Source organism: Trachemys scripta, chromosome 17 (assembly GCF_013100865.1).
Source record: "Trachemys scripta elegans isolate TJP31775 chromosome 17, CAS_Tse_1.0, whole genome shotgun sequence".
Taxonomy (NCBI): Eukaryota; Metazoa; Chordata; order Testudines; family Emydidae; genus Trachemys; species Trachemys scripta.
Genome location: NC_048314.1, coordinates 5,116,135 through 5,128,838, shown reverse-complemented (window position 1 = coordinate 5,128,838; position 12,704 = coordinate 5,116,135). Strand labels below are relative to the sequence as shown.

The window sequence follows — 12,704 nt, the reverse complement described above, 5'->3', positions numbered from 1 at the left end:
CTCTTTGTGGCCTCTGATGGGCCTTCAGCCTCTCTTTTTTTCCACCTGGGCCCTCCTGGTGGCCCAGTCACCCGAACTTTAGGGCTTGGTGCTGCTAGTTTAACCCAGGGTGCCTCTTCCTTAACTGGTCGGGTCAGCTCCCTCGCTGTCCTTCGCCTCTCTACCAGGGCGACAATCTCGTCATAGGTAGAGGGTTCGTTCTGGCTTACCCAGGCACGAAGGTCTGGTGGTAGTCCCCTCATGTATCGGTCGATGACCAGAACCACTAGTATCTCTTCCGGACTCCGGGACTCTGTTTGCAACCACTTTCGTGCAAGATGAATGAGGTCATACAATTGGAACTGTGGGGTTTTGTCTTCCTGGTACCTCCAACCATGATACTGCTGGGCCTGCACTGCTGTCGTTACCCCAGATCTGGCCAGGATCTCTGCTTTCAGCTGGGGGTAGTCTGCCGCAGCCTCTTCAGGCAGATCATGGTAGGCCTTCTGGACCTCCCCACACAGGAATGGGGCAAGGATGCCAGATCACTGATCTCGAGGCCAGGCCTCCCATAGGGCTGTCCTCTCAAAGGCCAGAAGGTATGCCTCTACATCATCCTCTCGTGTCATTTTCTGCAGCCAATGGCTGGCCAGTATGAGCCGCATCCCATCATGGCCGCGATTCAGCTCTGTAAGGGACTTTACCTGGTTACCAGTTCCCGCAACATAGCTCGGTCTTGAGCAGCCTGGTCCATCAGCAGGCGATTAGTCTCTTGCTGCAGTGGCACTGCCTCATGTTGGGCGGCTGCCTGGACACGGGTAGCCTCCTGCTGGGCCGCCATAGCTTGTATCAGTGCCCGCACTGCGTCATCCATTGTGGTGAAAAAAAAATAAACCCTCTCTTCTTTTTTTTTTTTTTTTTTAATCACCATCCTTCTTCCGCTGCGCTGTGCACCTCAAGATCCCACTGCTGACACCAGTGTGACAAAGTGTCTCCTCTATCTTGGTGGGTCCTGCGCTTATTGGCAGATTTTCTTGCCTCAGAGATTCACCATGAGGGTTGGGGAACAGCCCAGAGACCTTCCCCTCTGGAAGAACCCACAGTCCAGGTCAATTGGGAGGTTTGGGGTGAACCCGGGCCCGCCCTCTACTCCAGGTTCCAGCCCAGGGGCCTGTGGACTGCAGCTGTCTATAGTGCCTCCTGTAACAGCTGCATGACAGCTACAACTCCCTGGGCTACTTCCCCATGGACTCCTCCAAACACCTTCCTTATTCTCACCACAGCACCTTCCTCCTGGTGTCTGATAACGCTTGTGCTCCTCAGTCCTCCAGCAGCACTCCCTCTCACTCTCAGCTCCTTGCGCCTCTTGCTCCCAGCTCCTCACACTCACACCACAAACTGAAGTGAGCTCCTTTTTAAAAACCCAGGTGCCCTGATTAGCCTGCCTTAATTGATTCTAACAGTTTCTTCTTAATTGGCTCCAGCTGTCCTAATTAGCCTGCCTGAACTGGTTCTAGCAGGTTCCTGATTACTCTAGTGCAGCCCCTGCTCTGGTCACTCAGGGAACAGAAAACTACTCATCCAGTGACCAGTATATTTGCCCTCTACCAGACTCCTGTACCCCACTGGTCTGGGTCTGTCACACATAATAGAGGCTTAACTTAAATGTATAGCCCAAATTAAAATACATAGTAAGAGAACCAAAAAAGAGCCACCGTGGCTAAACAACAAAGTAAAAGAAGCAGTGAGAGGCAAAAAGGCATCCTGTAAAAAGTGGAAGTTAAATCCTAGTGAGGAAAATAGAAAGGCGCATAAACACTGGCAAGTGAAATGTAAAAATACAATTAGGAAGGCCAAAAAAGAATTTGAGGAACAGTTAGCCAAAGACTCAAAAAGTAATAGCAAAAAACTTTTTTAAGTACATCAGAAGCGAAGCCTGCTAAACAACCAGTGGGGCCACTGGACAATCAAGGCGCTAAAGGAGCACTCAAGGATAATAAGGCCATTGCGGAGAAACTAAATTAATTCTTTGTATCGGTCTTCATGGCTGAGGATGTGAGGGAGATTCCCAGACCTGAGCCATTCTTTTTAGGTGACAGATCTGAGGAACTCTGAAACAGATCTGAGGAACTGTCCCAAATTGAGGTATCATTAGAGGAGGTTTTGGAAAAAAATGATAAATTTTTATCCACTAGGACCAGATGGTATTCACCCAAGAGTTCTGAAAGAACTCAAATGTGAAATTGCAGAACTACTAACTGTAGTCTGTAACCTATCATTTAAATCAGCTTCTGTACCAGATGACTGGAGGATAGTTAATGTGATGGCAATTTTTAAAAAGGGCTCCTGAGGTGATCCCAGCAATTACAGGCCTGTAAGCCTGACTTCAGTACCGGGCAAACTGGTTGAAACTATAATAAAGAACAATATTGTCAGACATATAGATGAACATAATTTGTTGAGGAAGAGTCAACATGGTGTTAGTAAAGGGAAATCATTCCTCACCAATCTACTAGAATTTTTTAGGGGGCCAACAAACATGTGGACCAAGGGGATCCAGTGGATATAGTGTACTTAAATTTTCAGAAAGCCTTTGACAAGGTCCCTCACCAAAGGCTCTTATGCAAAGTAAGCTGCCACGGGATAAGAGGGAAGGAGCTCTCATGGATTGGTAACTGATTAAAAGATAGGAAACAAAGGATAGGTATAAATGGTCAGTTTTCAGAATGGAGAGAGATAAATAGTGGTGTCCCCCAGGGGTCTGTTCTGGGACCAGTCCTATTTAACATATTCATCAATGATCTGGAAAAAGGGGTAAACAGTGAGGTGGCAAAATTTGCAGATGATATAAAATTACTAAAGATAGTTAAGACCCAGGCAGACTGCGAAGAGCTACAAAAGGATCTCTTAAAACTGGGTGACTGTGCAACAAAATGGCAGATGAAATTTAATGTTGATAAATGCAAAGTAATGCACATTGGAAAGCATAACCCCAGCTATACATATAAAATGATGGAGTCTAAATTAGCTGTTACCACTCAAGAAAGAGATCTTGGAGTCATTTTGGATAGTTCTCTGAAAACATCCACTCAGTGTGCAGCGGCAGTCAAAAAAGCGAACAGAATGCTGGAAATAATTAAGAAGGGGATAGAAAATAGGACAGAAAATATCATGTTGCCTCTATATAAATCCATGGTATGCCCACATCTTGAATACTGCGTGCAGATGTTGTCGCCTCATCTCAAAAAAGATATATTGGAATTGGAAAAGGTTCAGAAAAGGGCAACAAAAAATATTAGGGGTATGGAACAGCTTCCATATGAGGAGAGATTAATAAGACTGGGACTTTTCAGCTTGAAAAAGAGACGGTTAAGGGGAGATATGATTGAGGTCTATAAAATCATGACTGATGTAGAGAAAGTAGATACGGAAGTGTTGTTTACTACTTCTCATAACACAAGAACTAGGGGTCACCAAATGAAATTAATAGGCAGCAGGTTTAAAACAAATAAAAGGAAGTATTTCTTCATACAGTGCACAGTCAACCTGTGGAACTCCTTGCCAGAGGATGTGGTGAAGGTCAAGACCATAACAGGGTTCAAAAAAGAGCTAGATAAATTCATCAAGGATAGGTCCATCAATGGCTATTAGCCAGGATGGGCAGGAATGATGTCCCTAGCCTCTGTTTGCCAGAAGCTGGGAATAGGTGACAGGGGATGGATCACTTGCTGATTTCCTGTTCTATTCATTCCCTCTGGGGCATCTGGCACTGGTCACTGTCGGAAGACAGGATACTGGGCTAGATGGACCTTTGCTCTGACCCAGTAGGGCCATTCTTATGTTCTTATGTTGTGTGTCAGGTGCCATTTCACGAGCCCCAATGTCCGTTTTTTTTAATCTGTTTTCCACGGTGGCAGCTCTAGTCGCTCACTGCCGATTTGAATTTAACTCACAGACAGACGCTTACCCAGTGAACGCTTGCCACCCTCAGGAGGAGGGGGACAGAGCCCAGTCAATCACAGCCCTGCACCCTGCCCGCCAAACCAATCACAGCCTACAGCTCTCCCTGTCCCACCCACTCCAGACCGCCCAACTGGGGAAAGTTTGGAAAGTTTCTCAGTCTGGAATTTGACAGGGTGCGGGAAGTGGGTGGGTGTGCAACAAGTGGGGGGAAGTGCTCTCCTCTTCTTCTCTCAGGCAGGTGTGCTGCAAATGGGGGAGCACCTGTTTCTCTTCCTTCCACACTCCCACTGTGCATGCAAGGGGTGGGACCTTCTTCTCTCTTAGGTACCAGTGCAAATAAGGGGACACTGTCCCCCAATTGGAGCATCCATGAAAATATAGCGAGCAGTCCTCCCTTTCACCCCAGCTGTATGTGCAAAACAGGGAGCTCACTTCCCATGCTCCCCAGAACGGGTTTGCTAATGAAGCAAATCTGTGTGTGTGTGTGTGTGTGTGTGTGTGTGTGTGTGTGTGTGTGTGTGTGTAAATGAAAATCCCCCCATGGGGGTGCACATTGTGCTTATTTACCCCTAGGATGTGTGGGAGAGGTGGCATCTCAGAAGTGGCATCTCCGGGGCTGGGAGGGAGAGGAGCCTGTGATGGGGAAGGAGCCTCGGGAGAAGGAACAGAGAAGGGGGCGGGGCCTCAGGGGTCTGGTTACCAGCCATGAGAAAGGTGGCAACCCTAGCCTGGATTTCCCTGAGCTCGTAAAAGGGAGAAGTGGTAGAGCACAGTTTGCAGGCTGGTACTTTATGCACAAGATCATATTCCTCAAAGTCAAGCCAACAATGGAGCCCATGCTCAGGCCTCCTATTAACCTGTTGGTCTCTTGCTTTTCAGGCCTTCTCTGCCTTTTACTACACCTTCAGCTTCCTCAACCTGACCAGTGGCCAGCCCCTGGCCATTGTCGAGGACACTGTCCAGAAGTTCTGTGCGAGAAACTGGACAGACGTACGTGCTGTGAGGGGGGATGGAGGCTACAGGGGAACAGGCAGGGGGGATTGCAAAGCAAAGGGTCCTAAGAGGGGAGGGGGAAGGGAACTCTCCCAGGGGAGGCCCCACAGCACAAGGCAGGCCAGGGTTGTTGAAGGGGTAGGTGGTATCACCAAGCTCAATGCCCTGGGAATAGTCAGAGGGCTAGTGATCTCTGCTCTGAGCTGCCCACAGGGGTGCAGGCTCAGTTCCTAGGCCCAGCCACTCTCCCCAGGCTGGCAGGAGCCTGAAGCCCTGTGGATGCAGCACGCTCCCACTCTGGTGGGAGGCAGCACATCCTGTCATTCCGTGGTACCCTTTGTGGCAGCCAGAAGCCATGCTGATGGGCTCCCAGCTGGCCACCATCAGGAGTGAAATGGTCCTGAGTGATTAATTTAAATCAAGGGGAGGGGACAAAACTACCCAAAGCACCATCTCCCTCCTGCAGAAAACGTCCTGCAGCTTCCCCAGGATGACCAATGTCACTCCCACACAGGGCCGAGGAGTGGGAACAGCCAGTCAGCACCAGAGGAATTTTCACTGCTGAGGTCGCATGTACCCAGCTGCTGTGCTGTACAACCCCCCCCCCCCCCCCCCCCCCCCGTCTGGCCTGGCGCACAGGGACGCTCTCAGCGCAGATCCAGCCTACAGAAGGGCGGGTGTTGTTGGGGTGGGCGCACAGCCCCCTGGCTGGGGAGAGCAGGGCAGTGTAGAGGCAGACTGGACATTGGTCCCGCTGGGGACAGAGAATGAGGTCATGGCCATGTTGTACATGATTAACATTGGGGTAGGGCAGCCAGCCCAGTTGCTCGATCACAGCTCATTTGATGAGCTAGGAAATACCTGCCTGGTCCATTAGCAAGCACCTGTCTCTGTATCCTGGAGAGATGTGGGCCATCAATCCCTCCCTCCACACCTCAGACTGTCAGCGAGCTGCCAGGACACAGTCTGCCCCTGCTGTAGGCTCAGAGCTCCTGTCATGCTGCTGGTGTTAATGTCCCTTCTCTCCCCTGTGCTGATTGTTTACCCCCAGTTGAAATCCAGCTACCCCAAAGAGAAAGATCAGTGGCTGCGAGAGTACTGTGCCAGTGCCAACTACATCCTGGTGCTCCTGCTCGATGCCTACAAATTCAACCAAACCAGCTGGAGCAGCATCAAGTTCCAGATGAAGGTAAGCGAGAGTCTGAGTGCAGAGGCTAGGAGGAAGAATCGCACATCAATCTGCTTGGAATCAGCACGGCTCAGTTGGTGGCACAAGTGCTCTCACCTCTGGGGCCGAAGGGCATGGCTGCCACCCCTGCTAGTCCATGCCTGCTCCTCTCCAGCCTTAACGATGCACTGCAGTGACTATGCTCCTGCTCTTCCAGCCCACAGCTCTGCCAGTGCACCTCAGTCCTGCGATTCTGGGTCCCTGCTGCATTTCAGCGAGGGCTGATGGACTGTGCGCAGTTTTGGCAAAACTCATGAGGTGGTTTTATGATGAGGACCCACAATGATGAGAAAGAGGGTCCAGATCCCCTGTGCCCCATGGCAGGGTTTGGAAGCCAAGAGCTGGGAAGGTGTTTTGCTGCCACAGTCTGTGTTCTGCAGAGCAAGAACAGCCTTTGTTCCTTGTGCCCATGCCAGTGATGCTCAGGCAGCATACGATGCACACTGCAGGTCAGGAATCTGGGCATCCCCATCTCTGTGTGGGAATTGAATCATAGACTATCAGGGTTGGAAGGGACCTCAGGAGGTCATCTAGTCCAACCCCCTGCTCAAAGCAGGACCAATCCCCAGACAGATTTTTGCCCCAGATCTCTAAGTGGGCCCCTCAAGGATTGAACTCCACAATGCTGGGTTTAGCAAGCCAATGCTCAAACCACTGAGCTATCCCTCCCTATTAGTAGCTCACACCTTTTGGGGACTGGTCATCCCCTTAATACCAGGGTGCTCTTTCCTTGGGCAGGCAGCAAACACGGACATTGGCTGGACGCTGGGCTACATGCTGAACCTCACCAACATGATCCCGGCGGAGGCTCCGGAGCAAGTGAAAGGGCAGCAGTATGGGCTCTGGGTCGCTGCCATTTTTTTCATTGTCCTGACTCTGGCTTTCTGCCTCGTTGGCTTGCTCATACACATCCTGTGGTAGGAGTCATTCAGCAGGAGCAGATGGCCAGGGCTTCAGCACCTCACACCCTCCACTAATGAGAGGCCTTAGACACCCTGTTAAATGGAGACTTGAGGGGTGGGCACCCACGGAACATAACTGACCCTACAGCAAGATTTAAACTAGGCCCTACATCACATGAGGAGTGGGAGCCACTACCCCCTGAGGCTGGAGTTTTCAAGGTATTTAGCCACCTAAAGATGCTGATAGGTACCTAGTGGGATTTTTTTCAAAAGCATTTAAGTGCCTAACTTAAATTTTTTCACACAACTCACAGTCAATCTGTGGAACTCTTTGCCAGAGGATGTTGTGAAGGCCAAGACTATAACAGGGTTAAAAAAATAACTAGATAAATTCATGGAGGATAGGTCCATCAATGGCTATTATGGGCAGGGATGGTGTCCCTAGTCTGTTTGCCAGAAGCTGGAATGGGTGACAGGGGATGGATCACTTGATGATTACCTGTTCTGTTCATTCCCTCTGGGGCACCTGCCATTGGCCACTGTCGGAAGACAGGATACTGGGCTAGATGGACCTTTGGTCTGACCCAGTATGGCCATTCTTGTGTTCTTATGAACTCCCCTTGATTTCAATAGGAGTTAGGGGCTTAGGCACTTTTGAAAATCCCATTAGGTGACTAACTGCATCTTTGGGTGCCTAAAATACCTGTAAAAATCTCGCCCTAGTGCCCCTAGTTGCAACCAGTAGCAGGCTCACAAGCCTCTCGCATGAACCAAACAGTGGAGGGAACAAGAGTAGAGCAAAGCATTATTTTTCAGAAAAATATGGTTTATTAGCTGAAAAATCAACCCAAAACTATTTGTGAATTTGACACAAATTTGCTGAATAATTTGGGCCCCCCCAAAAAAAATCAGGCTGGAGTCACAAGGAGCTTAAGTGCTGTTCACCAGATGGCTGGAGTAGGATCTGACTTCCTACGTGGTCAGCGCACTCACCTGCAATGTAGGAGATGCAAGTTCAATTCCCCCTGCTGTAGAGTGGAAAATGCACTTGGAGTGTGCTTACCACCAGGCTACAGGATATCTTGGTGTGGGAGTTTCTCAGTCTCTCCTGTTGAAACTGTTCATTCCCTCTGAAGCACCTGACACTGGCCACTGTCAGCAGACAGGCCACAGGGCTAGATGGACCCTTCGTCTGACCCTGTGTGGCCGTTCTTATGAAACACTGTCACTTCGTACAACATACTCGAATAACATGGGCGGCGGGTATCGTAGGCACGGGGAAGCTGTGCCTCCCCAAACAGCCTAGCGTTGCCCCACCCACGCTCCACCCCCAAGCCAGGCCCCCTCCTGAGGTTCCCAGCACTTTGCCCTGGCTGGAGCTGGCTGGCTTGCCTCCTGCAGGGACTCAAGGCAGCTGGTGCTAGGACCGTCCTGCCCGGTGCTCTGGGGCTGGCGGGGGTGCTCTGGGATCCTGCAGGAGAGAGGGGCAGAAGAGGAGGGGTGGGGCCTTGGGCACAAGGGGGGGGTTCGGGGTCTAGCCTCCCCCACCAACCGAGTCACTGGCTGCCTATGCTTGAATAGTCAATGGGTGAGAGAGAGAGACCAGCACAGACTGACTCCATAGCCCAGTGGTTAGGGCACTCACCTAGCAATAGATGAGACTCAAGTCCCTGCTCCAATAAATATTTATACACAGTGGGAAAGGTTCAGCAGCCGCTACCTAGAGAGCCCTGCGTCGGTGGCTAGGGCCCTTTTCTGTAAAGAGGGGAGACCTGAGTTCAAATCTCTAGCCCACCTCAAGTGGAGTGGGGGCATCAGACCCATTCTCCTAACTTCTGGGATAAAAGTTGTAAGAAGGAGTCCTCCTCCGCTGGCCATTGTGTGAATCTAGCCCTTTTACAATGCCTGAAAACAAAGCATTTGGGGTCAATCCAAACAATGGAAATTTTTGATCCCCTGGAATTTTTGGATTCAGCTTGAGCAGAACCATATTTTTGTGGGTTTTTTCAAATTTTTGGAACTTGCAGAGATCTGAAAAAAGTCAGTTATTCACTGAGCTCTAATATGAGTCCCATGCTCTCCCACCGCAGGTTACATACATACATTGTCTTGAATGGCACTAGCTACAGGTTTTTAACATTCTTGGGACGGGCAGGCCTGCGAAACCATATCTCTCTCTCTGCTCCCACACGTAGGGACTCTGGGCTGCTGAGGGACTCACGCTGCTAGCCCTCCCTTGCACTGTGGGTGCACTGGTACATGGTCCAGTAATTCATGCTAAGGGCTATACATTGCCATGCCAGGCTTTGCCAGGACCGACAGGTAGTGCAAACCCACCCTAGCAGTTAGGAAGGCATCACCTGAGTCTGCGGCAGTTAAATGAGATCCAAGCCCTAGCTCTGGTCTCTGGTAAATTTAGAGCTGACAGCTGCTCGATCCTGCATTTGATATAACTTTAATGAGACTTTTCCATTACAATTTACCTTATGAATTTAATCAATGGCACATTAATTAAAAGGCGAACTGAGTGTTAAAGTGTTAGTGAGGATTAGCAGCTATATCAGCATAACAGTCGGAGTCTTCCCACAGGGAGTCTATTCCCATCTCAGTCCCCAGGGGGTTTTCCTGGGATAATGGGGCCTTCAGTGGTTCCACCTTCAGTGGTTCCTTGGCCTAGGATCAAGTAGCACCTGGTTCCACCCTTGTGTACCACCCAAATCCAGTTAATCTCCAGTAGTTTCCCTCCCTCTGCTCGCTCCCCCAGGCAGGTGGGAGGACTGTCCTCCAAAAATCTTTAAATGAGTCAGTAACGAGAGCCATGGGAATTTTGCTCTTGAGTGGATGTTTGAAGGTTGGCCTCTTTGACAGTTCCAATGGGAAAAAGGTCTCTGCACCAAAGAAATCCAGCCAGGGCTCAAGTGGGATACAAGTTTTTCCCTGGCCCATGCACTGGAGTACATTTCATCCTATTTCTTCTCTGCCTGCAACACCATCTCCATCACTGTCTTCCATTCCCTGCCTTCATTTTCTGTCAAGTTCTGTGATTTGTTTCCTAATCAATATTTCTGTTGCTAGTGCTAGGCCTTGGGTTTTACTTTCTCCGGAGAAAGTGCAGAGACTTTGCATTTATTCTTACTTTATTTCATTAGCAAATTAATTTTTACAAGGAGCAGAGAAGAGAAACTGTGACATGGTCTGTGAAAGTAAATGTCTGTAATTCTGAGGCATAAAAACATGAACCAATCAATGTATCTAAAAGCTCCGACATGGCACCTCCTGGCTTCGGCTCAGTCTGAAGTCTGGACTGCAGGCAAATAGCTGGGTGTCATGAACTGCTGCTTTCACAGAGATGAGAAAGACTACAAACCTTCCCAGGGTAATCAGCAGTGGAAGCTCGTCGTGCCAAGGTGCATATGCTGCATGGCTCCAGAGCGCCCTGCACATCTGCAATGTGTCATCATTGTTAAATGGATCAAAAGGAAGCCATCAATGGAATCACCATCCCATCCCAGACTGGCTGACAGGGTCGTGGGTGTGTCCGTGTCTGCATGGCTCTTGGACCAATAGTCTAGCTAAGAACAAGAATGAGCTGAAGAAAAGTAATTGCTGTGCACAGATCTCAATACAAGGATCCCCACAGGGCGGGCTCACTGTGCTGTCATGTGCTGAAGGGCCACCTGGGAAGACTTCTTACTGCTGCTCAGAGAGTGGTGGCCTCTAAACTGTGGCCGTCTCAGAGCTACTTCTAGCAAAATCCCCTGCAGCTCTCCAAACCCAGGAGTCCACAGCAGGGAGATCCAGCCTGCCCCATCCTCTCTGGGCCTGCCAGGGTGAGGATGCTGAGGCAGCCGTGGAATCATCTGCTGCACTGTTGGTGACCCCGATGAGAACTCAGGAGTGGTGTTGGCTTTGCTGACTCACTCCTTTAAACGGCATTACAGGCACCTCCATTTAGCCCCTTTGGCAGTCCAGGGCTGCCAGTCACGTGTCATGGCTCTGTCTGAACTTCAGGGAATTCTGTCACCCATCCTAAGGATGGTCACGTGTGAAGAATAGGTCTATGAAGTTGGTTTGGATGGGTGGGTGGCTGTAGGTTTAATAATATTCTGTGTTACATGGCCCAAGAGATTGATTCTGAAATAATTTCAATGCCCAGGAAAGCTGCCCTGTCATTGATACATTGAGGAGGTTAGGGCCAGCTCCTTCTGGTTTGACTACACTCCACATACAAGCTGCTGTTACCATTGTATATTGTTGGTTGTGTGGACAATTGTTTGCTTGCAAGATTCCTTTGAAATTGCTGCACTCCCATGGGTCACGACACTGTGTGTGCCCTCCATGTAGCACAGCACAGCACTCCCGTGTGCTCTCCACATAGCACAGCACAGCAAGTTCAGTCTTTGTTCAATTACTGGGAGCCAAACATGATGAGCTGCTAAGACCCAGTGCACTCAGTATGAGCCCTTGAGAAAAGCCAGCTATACCAGGCCACCACATTCAAAGGAAGAGGAGGTGCGTGGCCCTGGACAAAGAACACTGAATTCCTGATGGGAGGCTGTCACCCAGCGGCCCGTCGGTGGTTCACTTCTCTGTGTCAGCTACTCAACAGGCCTGACATGTGCACTACACCTAACACGCTGGTGTCATGATATTTACCCAAAAGGTGGCATGAAATATGCCCTTGGACAACTAATTACTCACCATATCAGTAATATTCTGATGGCTGTACGATCAACTTGCAAAAGCTTATACAGCAGTGCTGAATTCATGACTCAAATGTATTTAAACCAGGCATGTCAAGGAGAGTTAATAAACTGGTCCCGTCCCGCCCCCCCCTCAGAAAAAGGAATGTGGTTCCGCCAGCTTGACTGGGTCTCCATGTAACTGGAGCAAGGTGTGACCAAAGACAAAGAAAAGCACATCTGCGTGGCAGGCAAACAAAGCCGTCCAGAGAGCAAGTGGGGAAAAGGTGAGCATGTAAGAAGCTCAGCAGAAGATGGAGCCTGTACCCACAGGGAGGGTCAGTGACTGTGAGAGACACTTTTCAAAGGTTTACTGCCCTATAAGAGAGGGGCAGAGAACCCTCCATTATCCTTCACCTGAGGCGACAAAGCAAACCAGCGCCTGGGACGCTGGGGGATCCCGGCTCAGAGCCAGACAGCCATCCCTGGAAAAGGAAGCTTGGTGAGGAAATTACCTTGAACAAAGACTGTGGCTTGTTAAGCTAGGGTTACCATTCGTCCGGATTTACCCGGACATGTCCTCCTTTTTGTACTAAAAATAGTGTCCGGGGGGAATTTGTAAAGCACTCACAATGTCCGGGATTTCCCCCCTCCCCCAGCAGAGCAGAGCGAGCGAGCAGCTGGGAGGGCTGCAGGAAAGTCCCGGGCTGGACTCCGGAGCAGCTGTAGAGGAGCCGGATCCGCCCTGCATTCTGAGCCGGCAGCTCCCTTGCAGCCCAGTCCGGCAGCACTGTGCAGGGCCAGGGACCGGGTTTTGTTGTGCTGGGGAGCGCAGCCACGTGTCCGGCTCGCACAGAGCCCAACACCCTGTTCTGAGCAGCAGGGTAAGGGGGCCAGGGGGCAGGAGACGGGGCAGGGAGGTTCTGGAGGGGGCAGTCAAGAAACGGGGGGGGGGGG

General features: G+C 50.3%; 1 protein-coding gene across 2 annotated transcripts in view; it reads left to right on the top strand.

The window, feature by feature from the left end:
- The window catches only part of LOC117867263 (ectonucleoside triphosphate diphosphohydrolase 8-like), a 69,358-nt gene extending 61,940 nt beyond the window's left edge, over positions 1-7,418 (top strand). For both annotated transcript variants that reach the window (XM_034752145.1, XM_034752144.1), the window contains exons 8-10: positions 4,822-4,932; positions 5,987-6,124; positions 6,902-7,418. In XM_034752145.1, the coding sequence (XP_034608036.1) occupies positions 4,822-4,932; positions 5,987-6,124; positions 6,902-7,084 (432 nt within the window). In that variant the 3' untranslated portion in view covers positions 7,085-7,418. The remainder of the gene's footprint in view (positions 1-4,821; positions 4,933-5,986; positions 6,125-6,901) is intronic.
- The last annotated feature ends 5,286 nt before the right edge of the window (positions 7,419-12,704 follow it).